Source organism: Parambassis ranga, chromosome 2, assembly GCF_900634625.1.
Source record: "Parambassis ranga chromosome 2, fParRan2.1, whole genome shotgun sequence".
In the NCBI taxonomy this organism is placed as follows: domain Eukaryota; kingdom Metazoa; phylum Chordata; class Actinopteri; family Ambassidae; genus Parambassis; species Parambassis ranga.
Window position 1 is genome coordinate 43,713,913 of NC_041023.1, and position 20,118 is coordinate 43,734,030.

Genomic DNA, 20,118 nt, shown 5'->3' on the forward strand with positions numbered 1-20,118 from the left:
AACTGTTGCCAACAATATTATTATATGTTTGAACAGAGAAGGCCTGAGGTTGCCCGAGTGGAAGTTGATCGTGGCTTTGATTCTAGTTTTTACAGAGCTCACACTCTGCCTTGTACAAGAGTCAGACATGTTTTATCCAGCATGACTTAATCAGGAGGTCACGGTTTGAAGGATGTAGCTCATGACTAACATCCTCTTCTTTTAATGCACATGCCTCCCTATCTGCTTGAGTGCATGTCACCAATCACTTGATGTGTCATTTGCTCAGTTGCCCCCACCAGCCCTGCCGGGCACTGACACATCCCGTCTGTCCCGCGTCCCCCCGTCAGTCACTCAGTCAGTCAGGATCAATGGCGAGCTGTCGCTATCGGCGTGCAGTGACAGCGCACCAACACCCCTTCCCTTTTAAAGGACATGAAAGCCGCACGCTCTGATCTGCTGTTTACAAATCCACATACAGCATCATACATCCTCTTCCTGCTCTGTCTGCAGTGCTGCAGAAATCCGACAGGGAAGCAAGCCAATTAGCGCCATCCGTTCCGCTCTCATCCTATCGCAGAGCAGCAGAATGTGCAGGGTTGAAAGGTAGTCACTGGTGGGCTGTGCTTTGCTCCACCAAAGTCTGGATGTCAAACTGAAGGGGCTGGCTGCTAGATGATTTCTGATGGATTACTGCTGTTATTGTGCACTCCTCCTCCTCCTCCTCGTTCCTTCTCCCTGAGCCCTCGCTCTTCCAATTTTAGTCTCCTGATGATCCTAAAATGCCTTTTATTTCCTCTCTTTGCAACCTTCCTGGTGCCCTTTTCCTTACTTCCCTCTTTTATCTTCTCTTTCTGTGATCCAGTGTTCCTTTACCAGGTCATGTCTCCGTCCCTGAATCAGCTATTGATTTAACAGAGCGACAAAATGAGCGTTTAAGTCCTTGCATGGATTCACACAAGCTCATGATTTTCAGCAATTACGTGTGCTAATATGAGCTCTGGTCTGCCAGTTTAACAGAGAGGATAGAAGGAAGGATGGAGTTCTCAGACGGGCTCTGGTTGTCAGCCATGTTGGAAAGGCATACCAAAATCCCTCTGACATGTTTGTGTGGGTGTCTTAGCTGTGACTCTAAGCTGTGATGGGGGAAAATGGAAGGTGTGCTACCTAATCCTAGCATTGGTGAATGCACTGCAGGTGGATTTCTTTGATCCAGCATCTTATCTGGCATTTAAAGGGCTGTTAGCTGCATCTTCAAGGGAGTATTTATTCACATTTAGTAAAATATGCATAAGGCCATATATTCTGCTCACAGGACAAAGCAACCTCTTGTGGCTACGCATTATCACACTCTCTAGCTTCATCTCTATTCACCTCTTTATCTTTTCATAAAACAAAACCACCGATCACTTCCTTTCGCAACACTTGGCATGTGTGGACACAGCAGCATGGCTTATTAATCAAGCCTTAAATGCACTTTCCATATTCTCCCTGGGCAGAGGTCGGAATAATTGAAATGGAGACAGCGGCTGGACGCCAGAACAACATTTGACGTCTTCATGGCCTCGTGCAGGAAGGAACTGGGTGTATTTGCTTTGTGTTTGTTCATTCGCTTTCATTTTATTAGCATTAGCCCCTTGGTATGTGCCATTATAATTACATATACAGCGAGCAATTGATTCATCCTTCACAGAGTCCTAAAATGGCAGCTGTTTCCGTCTTCTCTTCATAATTCAGATTTGTGCACAATTTGCTCCCTGCATGATTCCTGACGGCCTAAATATAAAAAGCCGCCAAGTATTTTGACTGTTGTTAAAAAATGAGCTTTCACACAGCACAAGCAGCCTCCCCTGCACTCACCATTGAGCGCACAATTCTAATTTACAACTTTGCCGCGGAGGCAAACAGACACAGGCGCTATCACCCTCGGCAGCCGCCGGAAAAACAAATTAACTTTTTTCCCTCCATTTCCACCCTCCATTCAGCACGATGGGCCAGCTTTCCTGAAATGATGTGCAGGTTTATTGGTGTTGATGCGAGCTGTCAGTCAAATATCAGAGGGACGCGGAATTGACAGTGGAGATGATGAGGAAATCCTCATGCATATATATCAGCTGATAAAGGGGCAGTCACAACAAGCCTCCGCCGGTCCCTCCCACCTTCCTTGTTCCTGTTGCTCTGGCTCTCTACATGCCTTCCCCTTGAAGTCCCCCCCCCCCTTCTCTTCTCACATTGCAGGTTTTTTTTATGTCTCTTGTCTTTCATACCTCTGACTGCACCTGACCATTTGGATGTCTCCCACTCACAGCTCTGGAGGGGAAGGTGTGTGTTAGCCGGCCTCTGCAGTTTGACTGTGGTGGAGCTCACTGGAGCAGTTGGAAGAATTAATTACTTTATTCACAGGCTTCTAAACAACTTGTTTACCTTTTCCTTGCAGCAAGTTTGTGAGCCACAAGGTGTATGCTCTTTAATTATACGCTCTCTAGTCCTGAGTCAGTCAGTTTTCTTCCTGGTGTTTGTTATGTAAGGAGCCGTCTTCAGAGAGCTAATCACTCTGTAATGTTCTGCCAGTGATTATTTCACCAGAGATGCTGTCATATTCTTCCAATAACAGAGATCTCATTAGGAATAAAACTCCTCCGTTTGATTCGTCTGTGACTCAGCCAGCTGAGGAACACGATACCCACATTTGTACAGTGAGTTATTGCCCCGTACTGTAATTATCAGATGAGACAGTGAGCCGAGGCGTCCATTTGTGTTGATCGGTTTCTCGATCAATCAGTCCCTATCGAGTTATGCGATTTGAAATGACCCGTTTTTTGAAGTGCAGACACATTTGTATTGGCCAGACAGCTCAGCAGCCAGCTGCCCATCACTCACCGGCCAATTAAAGGTATTCATGTGGCCACAGGAAACAGTCACGACCAATTAGCATTTGATCTTACCTACTCATGGACACACGTGCACTCAGAGCACGGGGGGCGCCAGGAAGCCATTACACCTCCAATGGCGGTTATGTCCTCTCCAGTCATCTTCATGTCACGTGTGATGGATGGGCTTCCTCTGTCATTTAATGTCGGCTAATGACAGACACATGGAGGAACACACACACACACACACACACACACACACACTCTCACTGCCTCTGACTTTCTTTGCCCCCTCATGTATCTCCAACTCAAATACATGCAGATCCTGACCTCTGCTTTCCAGACGGAGGAGGTTAAGTGTCTCTCATCTGTGGATGAGTGGGGAGCCGGAGGAGCCGGGAGTCTAACCTTTCCCAGTTTGCCATTGGCTCTCATCTGTAGCGGTGGCGACCTAGCCTTTTCTTCAGCCTGCAGCTGGAAGAATGTGAAGAATTTTAGAACAAGCACTGCAGAGTTCACAGCATGTTTTTTCCACTTTTATCACGATGCCAGTGCGGAATAAATTGGCTTTTAGGGCTAGTCTTTAGTGGCCATTTGAGGAACTGCACCTACTAGTGCTGCCACTCCATGCCTCATTTAACACACAGGTAAAGCCGACGCAGAGATCAGACTGCATGCATAGAGGGACAACTACAGCCCTGTGGTCTAGTCCTCCTCTCAGCGTTTCCCACCCCTCTTATCGTCTCTGTCCTCCATCACTCCCAAGTATCTGCACTCGAGGGACTGGCCAGGCGTTGATTAGGACAAGCTTTCCATTTCTACTTCCTATTCCCTTGAGAACAACTTGCAGTGCGTCTTACCTGACTCATTTAAAGTGGGAATTAAATCAATTCCTCCCCTTTTCACTTTCATGTGTTTGTTGATTAACACTAGTGCTATACAAGGTGGATCTGCAAGACATTCCTCATGCAGAAGCAGCTTAGATTTTTTTTTTTTTTTTATTGCTGCTTACTTAAAATAAGAACCAGTGGATGTATTTTCCACTCGTATCTTCCCCCGTACATTATTAATATGTTCTAAGTGAAGCTGTTTTAACTACGATTAGCATCTAGCTGCATCACCTTCATCCCTCTCTGGCGTTTTATCACTGCTTATATCTGCTGTTAATGGAGGCTGATTTGGGCCAAATTGCTGGTATGCGGTGCAGGGCATATGGAGAGGAAGTCAGATAAATAGATTTAATTATGCCCGGTGGGGAAATCTCAGGGCCTGCTGGCTGTTTTCATTATCGAGCAACGGTGGGATTTTATTTAAAAAAGAAAGAGAGCAGGGATTGGCTGGCCTTGCTGTCCGTCACTGCCTGCTTTCACTGGCCTGGCCTGACCTCTGTGTCCACTTGTAGCCTGATCCCCGCTTCCACAAGGAATCCACACCAATTTTTAAAGAGCGCTTGTTGTCTATTTTCCACCATCAGCGTTATTCTGTCTATTTCAAGCCTGAAATATTTTCCGACTGGACTCACCGTGAAGCAGCGCCGCGTTGCCAGAACAGGCGAAGAAGGCGCCGTGTTACATCACAGCTCTCTATAGTGTTAATCTTCCTCTCTCTGCAACGCACTCTGCCTGTTTCTCCTTCACCCTCCCTCTGTCTTCTTTTCTTTCTTTACTGCAAACTCTGCTGAGATGTGCACACTCTTCTCCAAATACATACAGAGCAATCTAATTACTGCGATAACATTTCTGCTTGGCTGATTAACTGTTCTCCCCCCGTGCCTCTGAACACAGCAGCATTCCTTCTATATATTCCTAAGCTCCTTATTCCTCCCCAGCTGAGCTACACGTTCACAGGAGCTCTGGCTCACCCATCCATCTCTCACTCTTTCTTTCAGTCTGTTTTCTTATTCGTAGTTTATTCTCCAAGGCCGATAGGCTATTTAGCCAGCTTTCACTTTTTCTGGCTTACTCATTTAATTCCCCTTTTCTTTCCTGCTCCTTCTTTTCTTTGTTTTCTCCCTTCATTCCCAGAGGCAAATGGGATATTTGAACAGCTCTCTCACTTACAGCCGCCTTCTTCTTCTGTAGATCATGTCGTCAAGTGTTACAAGATGATTTTTGAGCACATTAAGTTGTGTTTTTTTTTTCTCTATTGACATAATTTTACATGCTTGACATCCTTATGGTTGAAAACAATGTTTCCTTCTCTGTGGGCCAGGATGCTCACTGTCTTTGTCTCAGAGATGAGGCCCATGGAGGCTGTTCAAAAGTTTCAGAAAGTGTGTGAGCTTGCACACATAATGTACACATGCGTCAATTAAATCCTAAAAAGAAAGACTTCCTCCACACACACACACACACACACACAGCCCCAACAGATAGCATTCTCATATCCCTCATTATGCCTGGTGATAACCAACCACCCACAGACTCCCTGTTGCAACAGATAGGAAAGCTTATTAAGACTATACACACAACTGCACACCGTCAGAGTTGTTGTCACAGTTGCAGAGAGCAAAGAACCCCATAATGCTGCGAGTGAAAGTAAAAAAAAAATTAATATAGAAGGAGCAGATGTGATACAGAGAGAAGAGATTTTTTAGTTTGTGGCTGCAATTTGACACAGTTGTTAAGACAATTATGTGTAATAGTTTGTCTGATAGAGACTGGCCCTCTCCCTCCCTCTCCAAGGGCTAATTGCACAGGTCAGGTTGGTGACATCCCCACAATGGCTGGCTGTGATGTCAGTGTTACATATAGAGCCTCATTAGAGCACGGCTAACTGCACGTCTCCCCCACAGTAATGAGAATGACAGTAGCTGCAGTAATTACAGTCAGTCCGGTTCCTTTCAGCAGCTTGCGTTGCAGGGAGTTTCAGGTCGAAGCGGCCGCTTTTCATCCAAATCGAGGCGTCGATTTTGGGAAAAAGTTTGTGACGGCTGAGGGAATGTAGGTAGATTGAAATAATACATTAACTTTAAATAGTATCTTTTACACATATACAAGCATAAGCTCTCATGTGCTCATCAACACTCAACATCCTCGCACCGAGGTGATGCAAAGGCTGCAGCGAGAGTGTCGGACTAATGACGACGACACGCTAATAATGGTTCTTGGTAGCTCTTGTGACAGTGGGGAGTGTATTAAATAGGGAAACCAGAGCAGCCTGCCTGGCCCGGACACTCCCCCCCCCCCCCCACCCTACTTCCCCCTAATGAGAGTTTGATGGAGTGGTTGTGCAGGTAGATAATGCTAAGTTAATGAGATGCCCTGTTCTATGGGACTGTTTGCAGCTCCCTGCAGAGTTACTACGTGTGTGTCGCCTGCATTGATATATGTGTGTGTCTGCTTACCTGTGTCTGTAAGGATTCTATTTATTGCTAGTTTACTGTGCTTATTTGTTGAGTTGTTTTTGGCACGTGGTGCATTTTTTTATCCAGCTGCAGTCGACAGGAAATTAACTGTCAGATTTCTGAAAGAGCAAAAAAAAGAGAGGAAAGACGAGTCGCTTTCACCAAGCAGAAAAGATGGGCGTTTTAGTGAAGAACGGGGGATAAGGTAATGGAGACAGAGGGGGACATCCACCTCTCTCATGGCAGGTACATGTCTCTAATTGGGATTCCCACCCTCCAGTCTGTGCCCCCCTTTCCTCCTCTCTTCTCAGACAATGCAGTGAGAAAGAGCGGCTTTCCTAATTAATGCAGATATAATGATGGGTCCAACTGTGGACCTCTGCCCCTTAGAATGTTGATTAAGGCGCTTGTCTGTGTGTGTGTGTGGAGGCGGGGTGAATCTAGCGCCAGATAAACCCGGGATTTGGGATAATCATATATTTATATGTAGTATAATTATAGGTCTATTGAAGCATATAAAATGGATAGTGCTGATATTTCTTTTTCCAACAATGCTGATTTCTATATGGTTATCACTGAAGTAATTGGGAGTGTGCTTTTGTCTCCGGCATAATATAAGAGTGCGTAGAAAATCAAAATAAATCTGAGAGAGAGAGAGGGGGGAAAAAAAAAAAGATGCTGCAGCAGCGCCCACACTGTTTCTGCTTCTCTGGCAAGTGATCTCTAGGAAGTAACAGCGGCAGTGATATCAGAAATAAAAATAAAACACGGATGCTGCAGATGACAGATTTAACATTCCTAAAATTGCTCAGAGATCAGGGTGAAGCTGTGATGAAGCAGTTTTGCTTAAAGGCTCAGTTTAGTCATAGTTAGAGCTGCTCTGGCATTGAAGACTGGTGACTTAAATCTCACAAGTCATTCCAGGGCTTAGTTAGTCCTGAAGCTTCTACATGCACGCCGTATTTATTCTAAAGATGTTTTTCAGGCAGTTTGATCATATATGTGTGTTCCAGGAGTTTTAATTTTTAGCCATAAAAATGAACAAACTGTGTTAAAATAAGCTTTGATTGTGCCGCTCTTTCTCTGCTGACCTGCTCTTGGCAACAGTAAACCCACACAGGTACAAGTGAAGCGAGTAGATTAGCTAAAAACAACACTAATTGGTTTGGCAGGACGGCGCCAGGCCAATGTGGCATCCCTGTCCAGGTTTTCACTTGGCCAGGCCAGCAGGTTACCATTCAGGCCACGTATCTGCCTGTAGCCGTAATGAGAAGTGCCTCGCTGTTAATGAGATAAACACAGACATTAGATTGGCTCAGCGGGAGCTCTGAGGAAAGGCGAAAAAAGAGAGGCGTGGGAGAGAGAAAGAGAGAGAGAGGGAGAGAGAGAGAGGTAGGATGATGTGAAGAAGAATATGAAATATTTAGAGGAAGAGGCTTGGTTAATTTGATGAAAGTGTGAGCTTCATTATAACACGAGCAGAGGTGACGAGTGTATTTTGTAAAGCGCTTCACGATGATGATGATGATGATGATGATGGTCATAATGGCCATAAGGAAAGCATAACGCACTGCAGTGTAGCAGCTATTTTATCGAACATGTTAAAATATTCATGCTCCATATGCTATGTGACAACTATACTGTTTTTATGTGCCCACACACACACTCACACCGAGGAGCCTGCTGTGACATTATAACCGTATCTATCATTAAGCAGTCTCTTTCCAGGCACAGCAGCTAATGAACAAGCTGGGATGAGTTTGTCTTGATGTGTGTGTGTGTGTGTGTGTCAACATTTAGGAGGCTGACGCAAGGTGTGCGTTCTGGTGTCTCTTTTCATCAATTAATGCAAGCTCTGTTGCCCGAGTGAATGTTTCGTTTCGTCATAAGAGGCTCCAAAAGGATCCGATTCAAGCACGTAAAGTGTGCCTTCAAAATAAAAAGTACGTCTGCCAGGATTTCAAATCCCCTTTGTTTTGTGTCTAGGTTTGGGAAGAAGAAAGAAGACAAGAGCAAAGAGGCAGCGAAAGCATCAAAAAGCAAACTGGAGGCCCTGAGTGAGGAGGAGCTGGACAGGATCCCTGACACCAGAGACGGGTAAGAGTCTGTGTTATTAGAGAGCACTCACACGTAGAAAAAAAAAACATCTTTCACAGCGGTAAAGTGCTGTGATTGACACTTTACCTGACAAGCTGTGAGTCATTCTCATGCACCTGGTCCCTAAAATCTACTGCTCAGCTCACCCTGTCTGTCACTCACACAGAAAGATCCTCATGCATGTGTATCTGAACCGCTTTCTCTCCAGCAGCCATGATCCACGTTATGCCGAGATCCACTCCGGCCACGTCACCCCTGACCGGGCCTCAATCCCCGACGTGGAGGACGACGACAGCGACCCAAACTACGCCCGCATCAACAACTTCCGGCAGCCGCCCTCACCGCAGTCGGGCATCAGTCGCACACCCTCTCCTGCGGCGCCGGCAGGGGGGCCTCACCTGCTGCAGGCATCCTCTGAGGACCTCGAAGGGCTGTACGCCAAGGTCAACAAGGCCAGAGCCCCTCCTCAGACACAGGCAGACAGGTGAGCCCAGAATGTAGAGAGAAGGATTTTAAATATGTGTAGGTGCACACACAAGGTCACTGACCGAGAGTGTTTCCTCATACTTATGGTCTGCCAAGCTGGGAAAAAAATGCATAAAACATGAATGCATGCTTACACTGTTCCACCCTAATTCTGCATATGAACACAGTTACACCATGCATGATTCATGTAACTCTCAGTTATACTGAAATGTCTTAAAAACACAACTGAAGTCATGTCTGGTAAATTACAAAAAAAAAGCTGCGGGTCACTTTTAGTTTTACTTCCCTAACTCCCAAAAAACCTGCATCTCTACCACAGCACAGGGCACACACACAAAATATTTATAAGGGGTCCAGGTGCAGCAGGGCTCGTACCCGAAAGCCCAAGGTTGTCTGTGCACAGCCCTCTCTTCAGGTTAATGTGAATCTCAGGCAACCAGCTGCATCCCCCCCGTCTGTTCATGCTCAGAACTGAAATCATGCAATCACCACTGTCTGCCTCTTGATACATATATGAAGCCCACGGTGCACATCCTAACTGTAACCTTTCGTTTTTTTCCATCATGAGTACAGCCAGAAAAGAATGGTTTAAAGGTACAATGCACATCAGCTTGAGTAAATCCTAGTATAATGTTTGGTTGTCACTTTTCCAGGCTAACAAAGGGTTCATGCTAGCAGACGTGGGCCGCTTATCCACGTTGCCATTCCCTCCATATTATATAGTATTACTGCAGAAGTTTTTCAGAGAGGGGAAATCTGGAGAGGATTGTAATGCAAATGTATCATTTCCCGTATGAAATAATACAGGCCACATTAAAACTTCCCTCAACTTAAACTCTCTGACAGAAATTACTATTGACTTGCAAATCAAAAAACTAAGCCCCAGACACCCAATCTTATCCAGAAAAAGAGCGGATACACAGAGAGAGAGAGAGAGAGAGAGAGAGAGAGGCTGGACATGGAAAGGAGACAGATGGGAATGGAAAGAAGCGACAGACGGAAGGAAAGACAAGAGAACGTAGGAGAAAGAGGAAGGAAAGACAGAGCCAAGATGGAAGAAGGAAAAACAAGGAAATTCAAGAGAGAAGCAGTGACAGAGGAGAAGATGCAGACAAAGGAGGAGGAGGAGGGATAATTAGCCACAGTCTAGGAGCCTGACAGATCTGTTAGACCACTTTAGCTCTCATCCACTAGTGGTGGGTACTTCATTACCAGCCTGTTTTCTCCCTCTCCTCTGTGTTTCTCAGTGTGTCACTTAACCAATCTCCCTCCCTTGTTTTTTTTTCCCTCATAATGTATATTAGATAGTCTTTAGCATTAGCGTGATGGATGAGGAGCTCTCTTTGTCTCGTTAACTCTGCAGTCTCTTGAGACGAAAGAAAGATACAAATAAATGCCTGATAATGTTGTTAGAGGGGTGTTTATGGTGCACGTTTTCATAATAATAAAGCTAAACTGCGGTTGCGATCGGTGGACACCCAGGCTGGAACCACCTCCTGGAACAGACCTGAAACCAGGATCCTGTCCACCACCTGCGGCTTTTGGACGATGGCACCCATTCACAAACATCTGTTAAAACACATGCAGCTAGCCAGGAGGTCGGAAGCCTTTCATACACACACACACACACGATCAGAAATAGACAGCCACCCACATGTAATATTCCTGTGCCCGGTGTAGCCTAGCAACTGTTCTGTGTGTGGTCCACAGAAATTCATAGGTGTAAGCTTACAAACTGTGTATTTAAATCTATAACAAGTCTGTTTTTGACGTCTTCGGTTACTTTTAAATAGTTTGCGGTGTGCACAGTTTTATGGTTTCCATGGGAACATGCATGTCATACTGGCTTTTAATGATGCTGTCTTTATTATACATGTGGGAGACGCTGTATGCTTGTGAGATGCTTAAGCTAATATATCATTATCCAAATGTTTTTGAATGTCTCGGCACATGTGTGTTTACATAGTTTCACCCTCTGAGACATGTCTCCACTGCCCCCCCACCCTTTCCCGTCTCTTCCTGTCAAAGCCCTCCGCAAGTCGGACATTTTCATTAGACCTTCGATGGCAGGTGTGTACCGTGATGAGCGTCACATTTGATTAGAGCTGCGCTAGAGGCTGACCTGTGGAGAAAAAAGGTTAGCTATGCTTGTCAAACTTTATTAGCCAGAAGGCAGTCTTTGTAGCCGGAGCAAAAAAAACGGAGAGATGAGATGAAAGAGGAGAGTGAGAGAACAGGAGGCCAGGGAGCGGAGATGTGAGGACTCGTGAGAGGTGTGTGCTGTAAAATGCACCATTGTGCTAAGAAAAGATGAAGGTGAGCTTGTTAAGTAAATGACACATCAGTGAGCCTGCTTCCGGATTTCCGGTGCAGTTTAAGCAGTGGCACGAGGATTACATGACACTGTGACAAACCCTAAATCACCGGCGACAGCCTCGACTAATTGTCGGGAGTATTTTTGGAAAGATGCTACATGGTTTTATTTGGATCTAGATTAGTGAGGTCATTTGTACAGCTCCAGTTCTGTCCCCATGTAGACAGACACTGGAATTCATGTTTCACAAAAAAATATATATCTTCCAGTTTTTCTGCCAAGGATTCAGTTGTCAGACAGCATCTGGCTGAGAGGAGCTCAAAGGAAATGTTGTTGTTGTCTCGATAAACAACACATCATTAGTGTAGCCTGCATATTAAGCTGCATCCAGGCAATTAAAACGTGGTTTTCTTTGCATTCAGGCAGCTTTTTTCCGTGTCCACAGTGAGTTACAGAGACGGAGGCTGGAGGCTAGTGTTAGTGTGGAGTTAATCAAGTTATTTTTTGATATTGCTGTGCACTTATCTGACAGCCAAACAGCAGATACACAGTGAGTAATGCGCCTGTTGTGATATATTATAACTGGAGTTCATCAGCTTGATTCGCTGGACTGATTTGAAGCAGCAGCTGAGCTCAGATCAAGCAGAAAATCAACTGTTTCTTGTCAGTCTAGGGGTTTAAATGGTGAAGCTTACACTGTAAATCTCTTCATTTCTTGATGCTTTCGGAGGGCATCAATAAAAAAAACCCCTCTTTTATTTTCCCCTTGCTTTCAGTCTATTGGAGTCTATTCCCCATGCTGCACCAGGAAAGCAAACATTGACCATGTACTTTGATGTCTGCTTACCTCCAGCACACAGGCAGCAAAGCAGAAGAAGCCTGTCTGCCTGCCTGAGTTTTTTTTTTTTTCCCCCTCCAGTGTGTTGTGTTTAAATCAGCTGGCCGCAGCAAGAAGAAGTCGCCACACCAGCCGGCGGTAGTGCACACTTCCTAATTAGTCTGCCCTCACACTGGCTCACACCGCAGGATAGTTGCTTTCCTCACACACACACACACACACACACACACTCTCTCCCACTCACTTTCGTTTAACTGCCGGTGTTGTTCTCCATCCCATTCTCCACTGCTCTTACTCCTTTCCAAGTCTTTATGCTACGCGTCTTTCATTTCCCGTCTCTCCTCCAGCGCTCTCAGATCAACCTGCACAATCAGAGGAAAAGGAAAATGCACCATGCTTAAATGATCATCATCATTTCTGAGGTGGAGTCAGCGTAGCAACATTATAAAGCTCGGAACGGTTTATGCTGCAGACAAGCAAACAGCCGCAGTTATTAGCTGCTGATGACAACCAGGAAGTCTACCTCTCTCTCTCTCTTACACACACATGTAGGCCAGGACATCATCCCTTCATCCCTTTCATCCCTCTTCTTTCACTGTTTGGAAAGCAGCCTGCAGACCTGTCAACCCATCAAACTGGTACTCCAAAAACCCAAAGCCCCCCCCCCCTCTAGCTCTAATGTTTTATCCAGAATCAGCCTCTGTCTTCAGCCATTAATATGATAATATTTGGCGTTGTCAGTGATGGAGGCCGCGGCATAATGAGATAATTACAGTGTTGTTTCATTTGGAGAGCGACACGCACGCTCAATCAAAATGGCAGGCCTAATTACGGGCCCAGGGATTGGCTAATGGGATCGCTAGAAGAGGGGTAGCATGTTTATAAAAAAAAAAAAAAAAATAAAAAGTCACAACTTGGCCGTGTGCATCTGCTCTGTGAGGGCTGGCGCCGGCAGAGGGCAGGGTAGAAATAAGAGAGTGAATATCTTAATATAGCATGCTACACCTGGGGGTGGGGGGGGAGTATTGATTAGCTTTGTGTCAAAATCAGCCATTAAACCAACCTCAGGAAGCAACAATTAGCACAAACCTCCTCAGAGCTATCTGAGAGATTCATCTTTATGAAGCAGAGGCGCCAGCTTTTCATCACAGCAAAAGAAAGTTTGGAAAGTTCTTCCCTCATGGCAGCCAACAGGGACACACACACGCACACACACACACACGTTTGATAGAACGATAGCAACACTTTCCATATCAACATACCGGCATAGGAGTGTGCGTTGTATCTCTCTCACACAGTCACACACACACACACACACACACACACACTAAATATTACAATGATTAATCTACACACACATTTATACATTCCTGAGATTGTATTCTTACACACACACACACACACACAGCCAGATTTTCTAATTAAAGGCAGGGTCGCAGGAGAGGCTTAACCATGTAAACTATGTACTTCACTAATGAACCTCTCTGTCTGCTCTCTGTCTCTCGCTCTCCTTTGGTCAATATCTGCCTGGAGGTCAGACCATTAGAATGTAAGTCATGTCAGACGAAGGCCGTGTGTGGGTGTTTGTGCGTTACACAAAGGCCTTCCTGTGTGTAGCTGTTAGTTTGACGGATGCAGAGGTCGGGTTTAAAGTTAGCTTTTTCTTTTTGTTTGTCACATATTTTTTTTTTTTTTTTTTTATGCGGCGTACGTATCTCCTGAGGGCGAAACGGCAAACGAAACTGCATATCAGTGTCAACATTAGATACCTGCTTCCACTGCAGCCAGTAAACACAGATAAACGACAGCGCCGTGTCATACTTTGGTAGCACATCCTGAAGGATTGTGCTCACTCAGGCGCACGCTGTTTGTCTGTTGTTGTTGTGTGTGTGTGTAGGTGTGTGTAGCTTATCTAACAATAAGGTCCAGTGAGCATGATGATGTTTCTCTTTAAGTTTTGGCCCCATTCTGTCCTCAGTTTTAATCTTCTCACCGTTCTTATGTTTTTTTTTTGCTGTAATATTCTTCAGTTTGAACTTTTGGTCACTTTCTGTGAAGGTCAGCTTCAGCACCACCCGTGCGGTGCAGAGTTGTCCATTCGTTCGCTCTCTGTGGCTTTCAAGTAAAAAAGGCACATCCATCAAATGCGTTATACTGCCTCAGCTCATGCTTGGTTTTCTCTGTCAGCTGTAAAAAGTTCCAACGCTGATGTCTTCTCAGGGGCGGTGGATATTATCTGCCTGTCGGCCTTCCTGCGCTGTGTCAAGGACTGTCACTGTGAAGTCAAAGAGTGCTGGTGGATTTAAGCACAGACTGAGTTGAAGTGAAACTGTTCATCTCTACAGGCGTGGTATTTAACATGCAGGATGCCTCTGAACGTCATTATTTACTCTCCCTTCCTCCTCCGTCTCTCTGCAGCGATCAGCGTCTCCAGGGGGTGCGCAGGGAATACCAGCAAGCCCGAGCTGCTCCAGGTTACGAGGAGCTTGACGCAGCACGACGCCGAGTCCTGGAGCACGACCCCCACCGGGTGAGTGTGCGCCTGCTTGTGAGCACAGCTACAGTCTGTCCCGAAACATGTTGTTAAAATGTGTTTGCGAGCGTGTCTCCTGAGCACTCGTGTTCCTGTGAGGCCCGCCTGTTTCCCCCCTGTGCCTATCTCTCGGGCTATTTTCAGCTCTCTTGTTAACATTTGGAGGTGATGTGTTTCCGCTCTCTCGCCTCATCGAGGTTATGGAGAGATCTATTAGACCAGTGACATTTCCATCCAGCTTTCCCTTCAGCTTTCGAGCACAGCTTTGTCTTTATCTTTCTGATTTCAGAGCAACGCGGTGGTAGTTTCCTCTCCTAGGCCGAGCCGCACTGCTAAATGTCCCTGAACCTGTATTGATCCAGCCTGAGGAATCATTTCATTTACCTCTGTACACTCTAGCATACTCACCATGGAAATCAATAGCCATTTATCACCCATTTTAAAACAGGATTTTTTAAATAAGCGAGACCAAAGATGCAGAAAATCACACTTTGATCCAACTCACTGAACGTGGCCACAGCGATTTGTGAACGTTTCCTCAGAGCTGGCTTTATTTTAAATTAAACAACACAACAGAGCAAAGGCATCTGGGAAATACGGGGTGGATTTACTGACAGCATCACCGATACCCGATCACCTGACACCAACCTGCCTCCTCCTGCTGTGCTCACTTCCTCGCTGGCTTTGAATTGTAGTCGGTGTTTATTGAGCAGAAACCCTGTTCACCAGTCTTTATTAGGCAGTCTGTGAGTCTCTGCTGTGTCTTAGTCGCTACTGAAACTCTCACACAATTAAAGCACAGCGAGCATGAGGTGCAACCTCTGATCGGATTGTTATTTTTTGCCCAAGACGGCGGCGTCCGAGGTACAAAGCAGCAGTTGGTTCCTCCCCTGAGGAGCCCGATAATGAAACACTCCACTGACGCTTGCACACACACACAGTGTGAACAGAAACAGTAAAACATCAAAGAAGTTATATCTGCAACATAAAAAAAAGATGATAATAGAACAATATGTTGACGCTGTTTTAATCAAGAACTGTTGAATGTCACAGTAAGTGGAGTTATCGGTGCCCACGCCTTCCCATTCACTGCTCCACATTTACCTTTCTCCTTCTCTCTGTGTGGTGAATGCAGGCCACTTGAGCGTGCCACTTGCGTTGGCCTTGTTTGATCAGCCTTTTTAAGACGCCGCCGCCACCTCCGCCGTGCCGCGCTGCTCTTTTTTCACTCAGCCCGTGTTGTAGCCTTGAATGGTTAAATAGGCTTTTCAAGCTCTCTAACACAAGGCCAGGAGCACCATTCTCCTGCTCTGAGTGCTTTCTGTATGTTTGAAAGAGAATATGAGTGTGTGTGTGTGTGTCTACAGTTGCTCACCTGAAAGCTGGGATAAAACACCGTGGTTAGAATATCTATTCTTCGAGGTGGAGTTCTTTGTGTGTGTGTGTGATCTTCAAAAAACGGGACTTGATGACCCTTCCTGGGTTCTCTCCTCTAACCCCTCTCCCTCGGTGTCTCTGTCTGTCTTATCTGTCTCTAATTCGACCCGTCCTCCATGTTCCCTGTCTGTGGATAGGTCACACTTGTAATTATGCCAATCACACTGTCCCCTCTCTCTTGTCTGCTTTCTCAATATGCTAATGATAGGCTCTCTGTAATGTCTTGATGGCCAATTAAAACAAAAGTACATGAGAAGTTTCTTTTTGCAGATTTCTCTGTTTGATAAGAGAACTTTTTACACAGACGGAGGCTGATTCACAGCACATCTTAAAGGGCAAATTCTTTGGACTTAAACTGTAGCCACAGTAGATCATGTTAATGCTAAGAGACATTATGGCCAATTAAGGGTGGGGCCATGCTGACTGACAGGTGAAGGCGTCCACCTGCCCGAGGTCTGCTCCTGCTCCACCTCTCCAATCTCTGGCTATGCGTTAAGTTAGTAGGAGGTCAAGATGATGTGAACCAGAGCTTTCACTCTGCACTTCATCCATCTTATATATAATATTCTTTAGCTTCTGAGTAGCGTCTGTAAGCTTTTAAGGCCCGAACCTGAGCTTGAACCTCTCAGTATGACAGCATGATCAGGGGTCATCATGATGCTTTCTCTAGGAGGACAAGGTGTGTGCATGACTGTCTGGGGGAGTTCCCTATTGTTGTTCTCTGTCTTTTCTTCCACTATTTACATTTTTTTTGCCCCCTTGTGGTTATTTTTGGATCTCCAGGATGTGCGTGATATATTTATTATTACAGTGGTAGATCTAGTGGCCGTAGATCATATCTGATCATGCATAACGTGGTCAGCCAAAAGGAACGAGCCCCACACTCACTCTTGTTTGCTCTGTGTAACAAAGACGCACACAGACCAGGAGGAACACACACACACACACACAAACACACAAGTGAACTCATGCATCTTATCTTCAACTCATTACCCTGTGAATCGTAAACAACAGTGGCAGCACATGTGACACCTTAATGAACAGAGAAGTCATAGAAAACTGCACAGGCAGCCAGCTACACACTCAGAGTCATTATGAAACACACACACACACACACATAGAGCGCTTACACAAGTCCAGATACGACTTGTCATCCGTTGCGCAGCTGTTTTTTGTACTTCTCTCTAATGTTGTGTGCGCGGACATCCATCACCTTGATGATATTTTAATGTCACATCCTCGGGCTGTCTCAATCTCCCCCCCCTCCCTCCTCTCTCTCTCTCACTTTTTCTCTCTCTCCCACACGTCGGCCATCACTTCATAAATAAACCCCCACATCATTAAGTAAACATGCAGCAGCCTGTCATGGTGATAGATGGCCTACACACACACACACAGACACACACACGTGCGCGCCGGCACTGGTGATCCACGCGGGGTGCTTTGTGCCCACAGGCAAACCCCCCCCCCCCCCCCCAATGGTTCTTGTGCCCACTGTCCTAATGAATGCGCAGTTATTCGTCTGTGAACTCGGCGGCTTTTGGAAGAAAGAAAGACATCTCGGTATTAAAGTCCGAAAGTTATCATGAATGGCAGGCTTCCACATGGGCTGTTAACACAGCTCACAGTGTGTCTGCAGGCTTTTTTTGTGCCTAGATATTGACATCTAAGTTGTTTACCAGCGAGACACATCGGCCCTCACTGCGGCCACACACACACACAAACTAACACAGAGCACAGGTGTAATGGATGCAGCAGCAGGCCAGCCTCGCTGTGTGTGTGTGTGTGTGTGAGCGCCACAGAAAGGAACGACTCCTACAAACATTGGAGCAAATACAACATGGGTGTGAGAGGGACTCTGCAGCTCCTTAAAGGGAAAGACGGGAAGAGATGTGGCACGAGCAGGAGACAGATGGGAAGCTTTGACGTAAAAAGACCGAGGGAAGAAGAGAAGGAGAAGTTTCAGCCAATTAAGAATCATCAAGATGCGACTTCATTTGTCAGGCTCTCTCCCTTCACTCTCTGCTGGCCGATTAATTAGAAACTTTCCCCCCCAAATAAAAAGTTATAAAGAAGATGAATTGGTGAGAGTATGTGGGAGGCCGAGATGCTGGTTTGTGCATATGGAAGAAGGTGAAAGAGAGAGAGCAGCTGGTCCGGGGGTGTTTTCTTGGAAGGAGGCTGCACTAATGTTTGTCTAATGTTGGTGTTAATCAGGTTAGCATATGCCCCGTGTGTGTGTGTGAGGTTTGTTGGAGAGCACCTGCACTGTTATAATGAGGAAAAAGAAGAATAGCCGGCTACCTAATACCATCACTCAACATCCATGTCACTCTGTCTCACACACACACACACACACAGAATCCTCATAGGAAAATCAGCATCTTTTTTAGAGAGACACACACACACCTGTGCACACACTGCAGAATCTGACCAACTGCTCACATACATTTTAAAACAGACTTTTAAGAGGTAACACACCACAAACACATAAAGAACACACTCCATGTGCACACACACATACAGAGCCATCATCAAAGGACTGCAAACGTCAGCTTTGGCCAAACTGAAGCTGTTTTCAAGAGTTCATTTCACTGCAGGAGGCTTCAGCCAAATCCATGCTGGCAGCTCACACACACACACACACACACACACACACACAGGCGCTTGTGCACACACACTTTTTAAGGACAATGTAATTCAGTAATTACAAGAAATGCAGTCTACTGATCCTAGTTTCCTCTTTAACCCCCTTCAGAGATCTCCCTCACACACCAGAGACTTTCCGTCACACACTCCCCATGCAGCCTGTGCTGATTAAAGGCCGACTCTGTGGACCAGGCTCAGCTCTATTCTGGCCTATGAAATTACACAGCTCCCACCACAAGTTAGTGTTTGGATGAAACACCCCAGAATAACTCCCCCCCTGAACAAGCTACTGTGACCAGACAGTGGCTGAGCAGGAGGAAAATGACAGAGGAGGAAGGCGGCAGGAGGCAGAGCTTACAGGAGACGGCTCTCTGTTAATGTCGGGGGTTGAGGTGATAATTATAAAGTGCGAGTCGTGCTGAGATTTCCCCGACAGTCCACTGTTCTGTCTTCATTTTAGTCTTCCCCAATTGCAATGTAACTGCTTCCCGCACTAATACCTTGAAATGTAGCAGAAAAGGGCCTTATGAGGAACTGATGCTTCATGAATATTCTGGAGACTAATTGATTTACTCTTCAATCAGATTATCTTGCACCATTAGTGTATTGATTGTTTGCAGTGGTCAAGAGACTTTCCTCTCCATCCATCCATCTGTCCATATTGTTCCATAATCTTGTCTTCAGGCTCATATATTACTTAAAACACTCCTCCCTGTGTATGAGTAAAACAGGTTCATGATTCCTTCAGGATTTCATACTTCGCTGTTTTGCTTCTCCTTTTCTTCCCCGTTGTCCACATCTTCCCATCTCAGGCACAGGCTGAACTCTGGCTCACACTCCTGGGAGACAAAGACAAGAGTGAACATCTCTTTCCAGCTTCCTGTTTCTACCCACTGCTATCAAGAGTTTTCACACACACGTACAGCACCTTTCTCCCTCTTTTCAAAGTCACAATGAGTGATTCCATCCACGGACTCCTCCTCTCTGTCCTTGTCTCATCCCTGAGGCTCCACATTTCTGCTTATTTTTTTTTTGTTTTAAGTCACTTCATTCCAATGCTGCACAGCAGCCGGGTGATATTTCCCCCCTTTTCCTCCTCTCCCTCCTCTCCATCTGGGCCAACAAAGGCCTACAGGGACTTATTTGGTGTCTGTCTTTATCCCCACAGCTTGTCTGTGGCCTACGGGCAAACTGCAGAGTGTGATCTGTCTGCAAGTTGATAGAAATCTCCCATTCTCCTCCAATACTCATGCCTGCCCCCACTTCAAAGTGCAATGTTTGGGCAGGGTCAGGCGCACATTTGTGACGTTCTTTGATGAAGTCACACCACGGAAAAGTGGGGAAGTTCTGTCATGTACTCAGGAAACCCCAGAAATATCCACTGTAAATATACAACTATCAGAAAAGAATGCCAAAAGGGCTTCTAAATAATGGCTGGGATGAGTTTTTCCTCGTAAAAAGGAGAATTAGTGCCAGCGGCGAGCTTGGAGGCAAAGGGACCAGGAGGCTGTGTGGCTGGCAAAAACATCAGCGTGTGCTCCATCCTGCAGCGGAAGACACAGAAACAGG

At 45.8% G+C, this 20,118-nt stretch overlaps 1 protein-coding gene across 3 annotated transcripts in view; it reads left to right on the forward strand.

Moving 5' to 3' along the window:
- LOC114432213 (partitioning defective 3 homolog B-like) overlaps positions 1 to 20,118 on the forward strand; it is a 96,575-nt gene that overhangs the window by 60,537 nt on the left and 15,920 nt on the right. For 2 of the 3 annotated variants that reach the window (XM_028400087.1, XM_028400086.1), the window contains exons 20-22: positions 8,182 to 8,292; positions 8,501 to 8,776; positions 14,349 to 14,460. In XM_028400087.1, coding sequence (XP_028255888.1) covers positions 8,182 to 8,292; positions 8,501 to 8,776; positions 14,349 to 14,460 — 499 coding nt within the window. The remainder of the gene's footprint in view (positions 1 to 8,181; positions 8,293 to 8,500; positions 8,777 to 14,348; positions 14,461 to 20,118) is intronic. The other variant, XM_028400089.1, reaches the window with a different exon arrangement.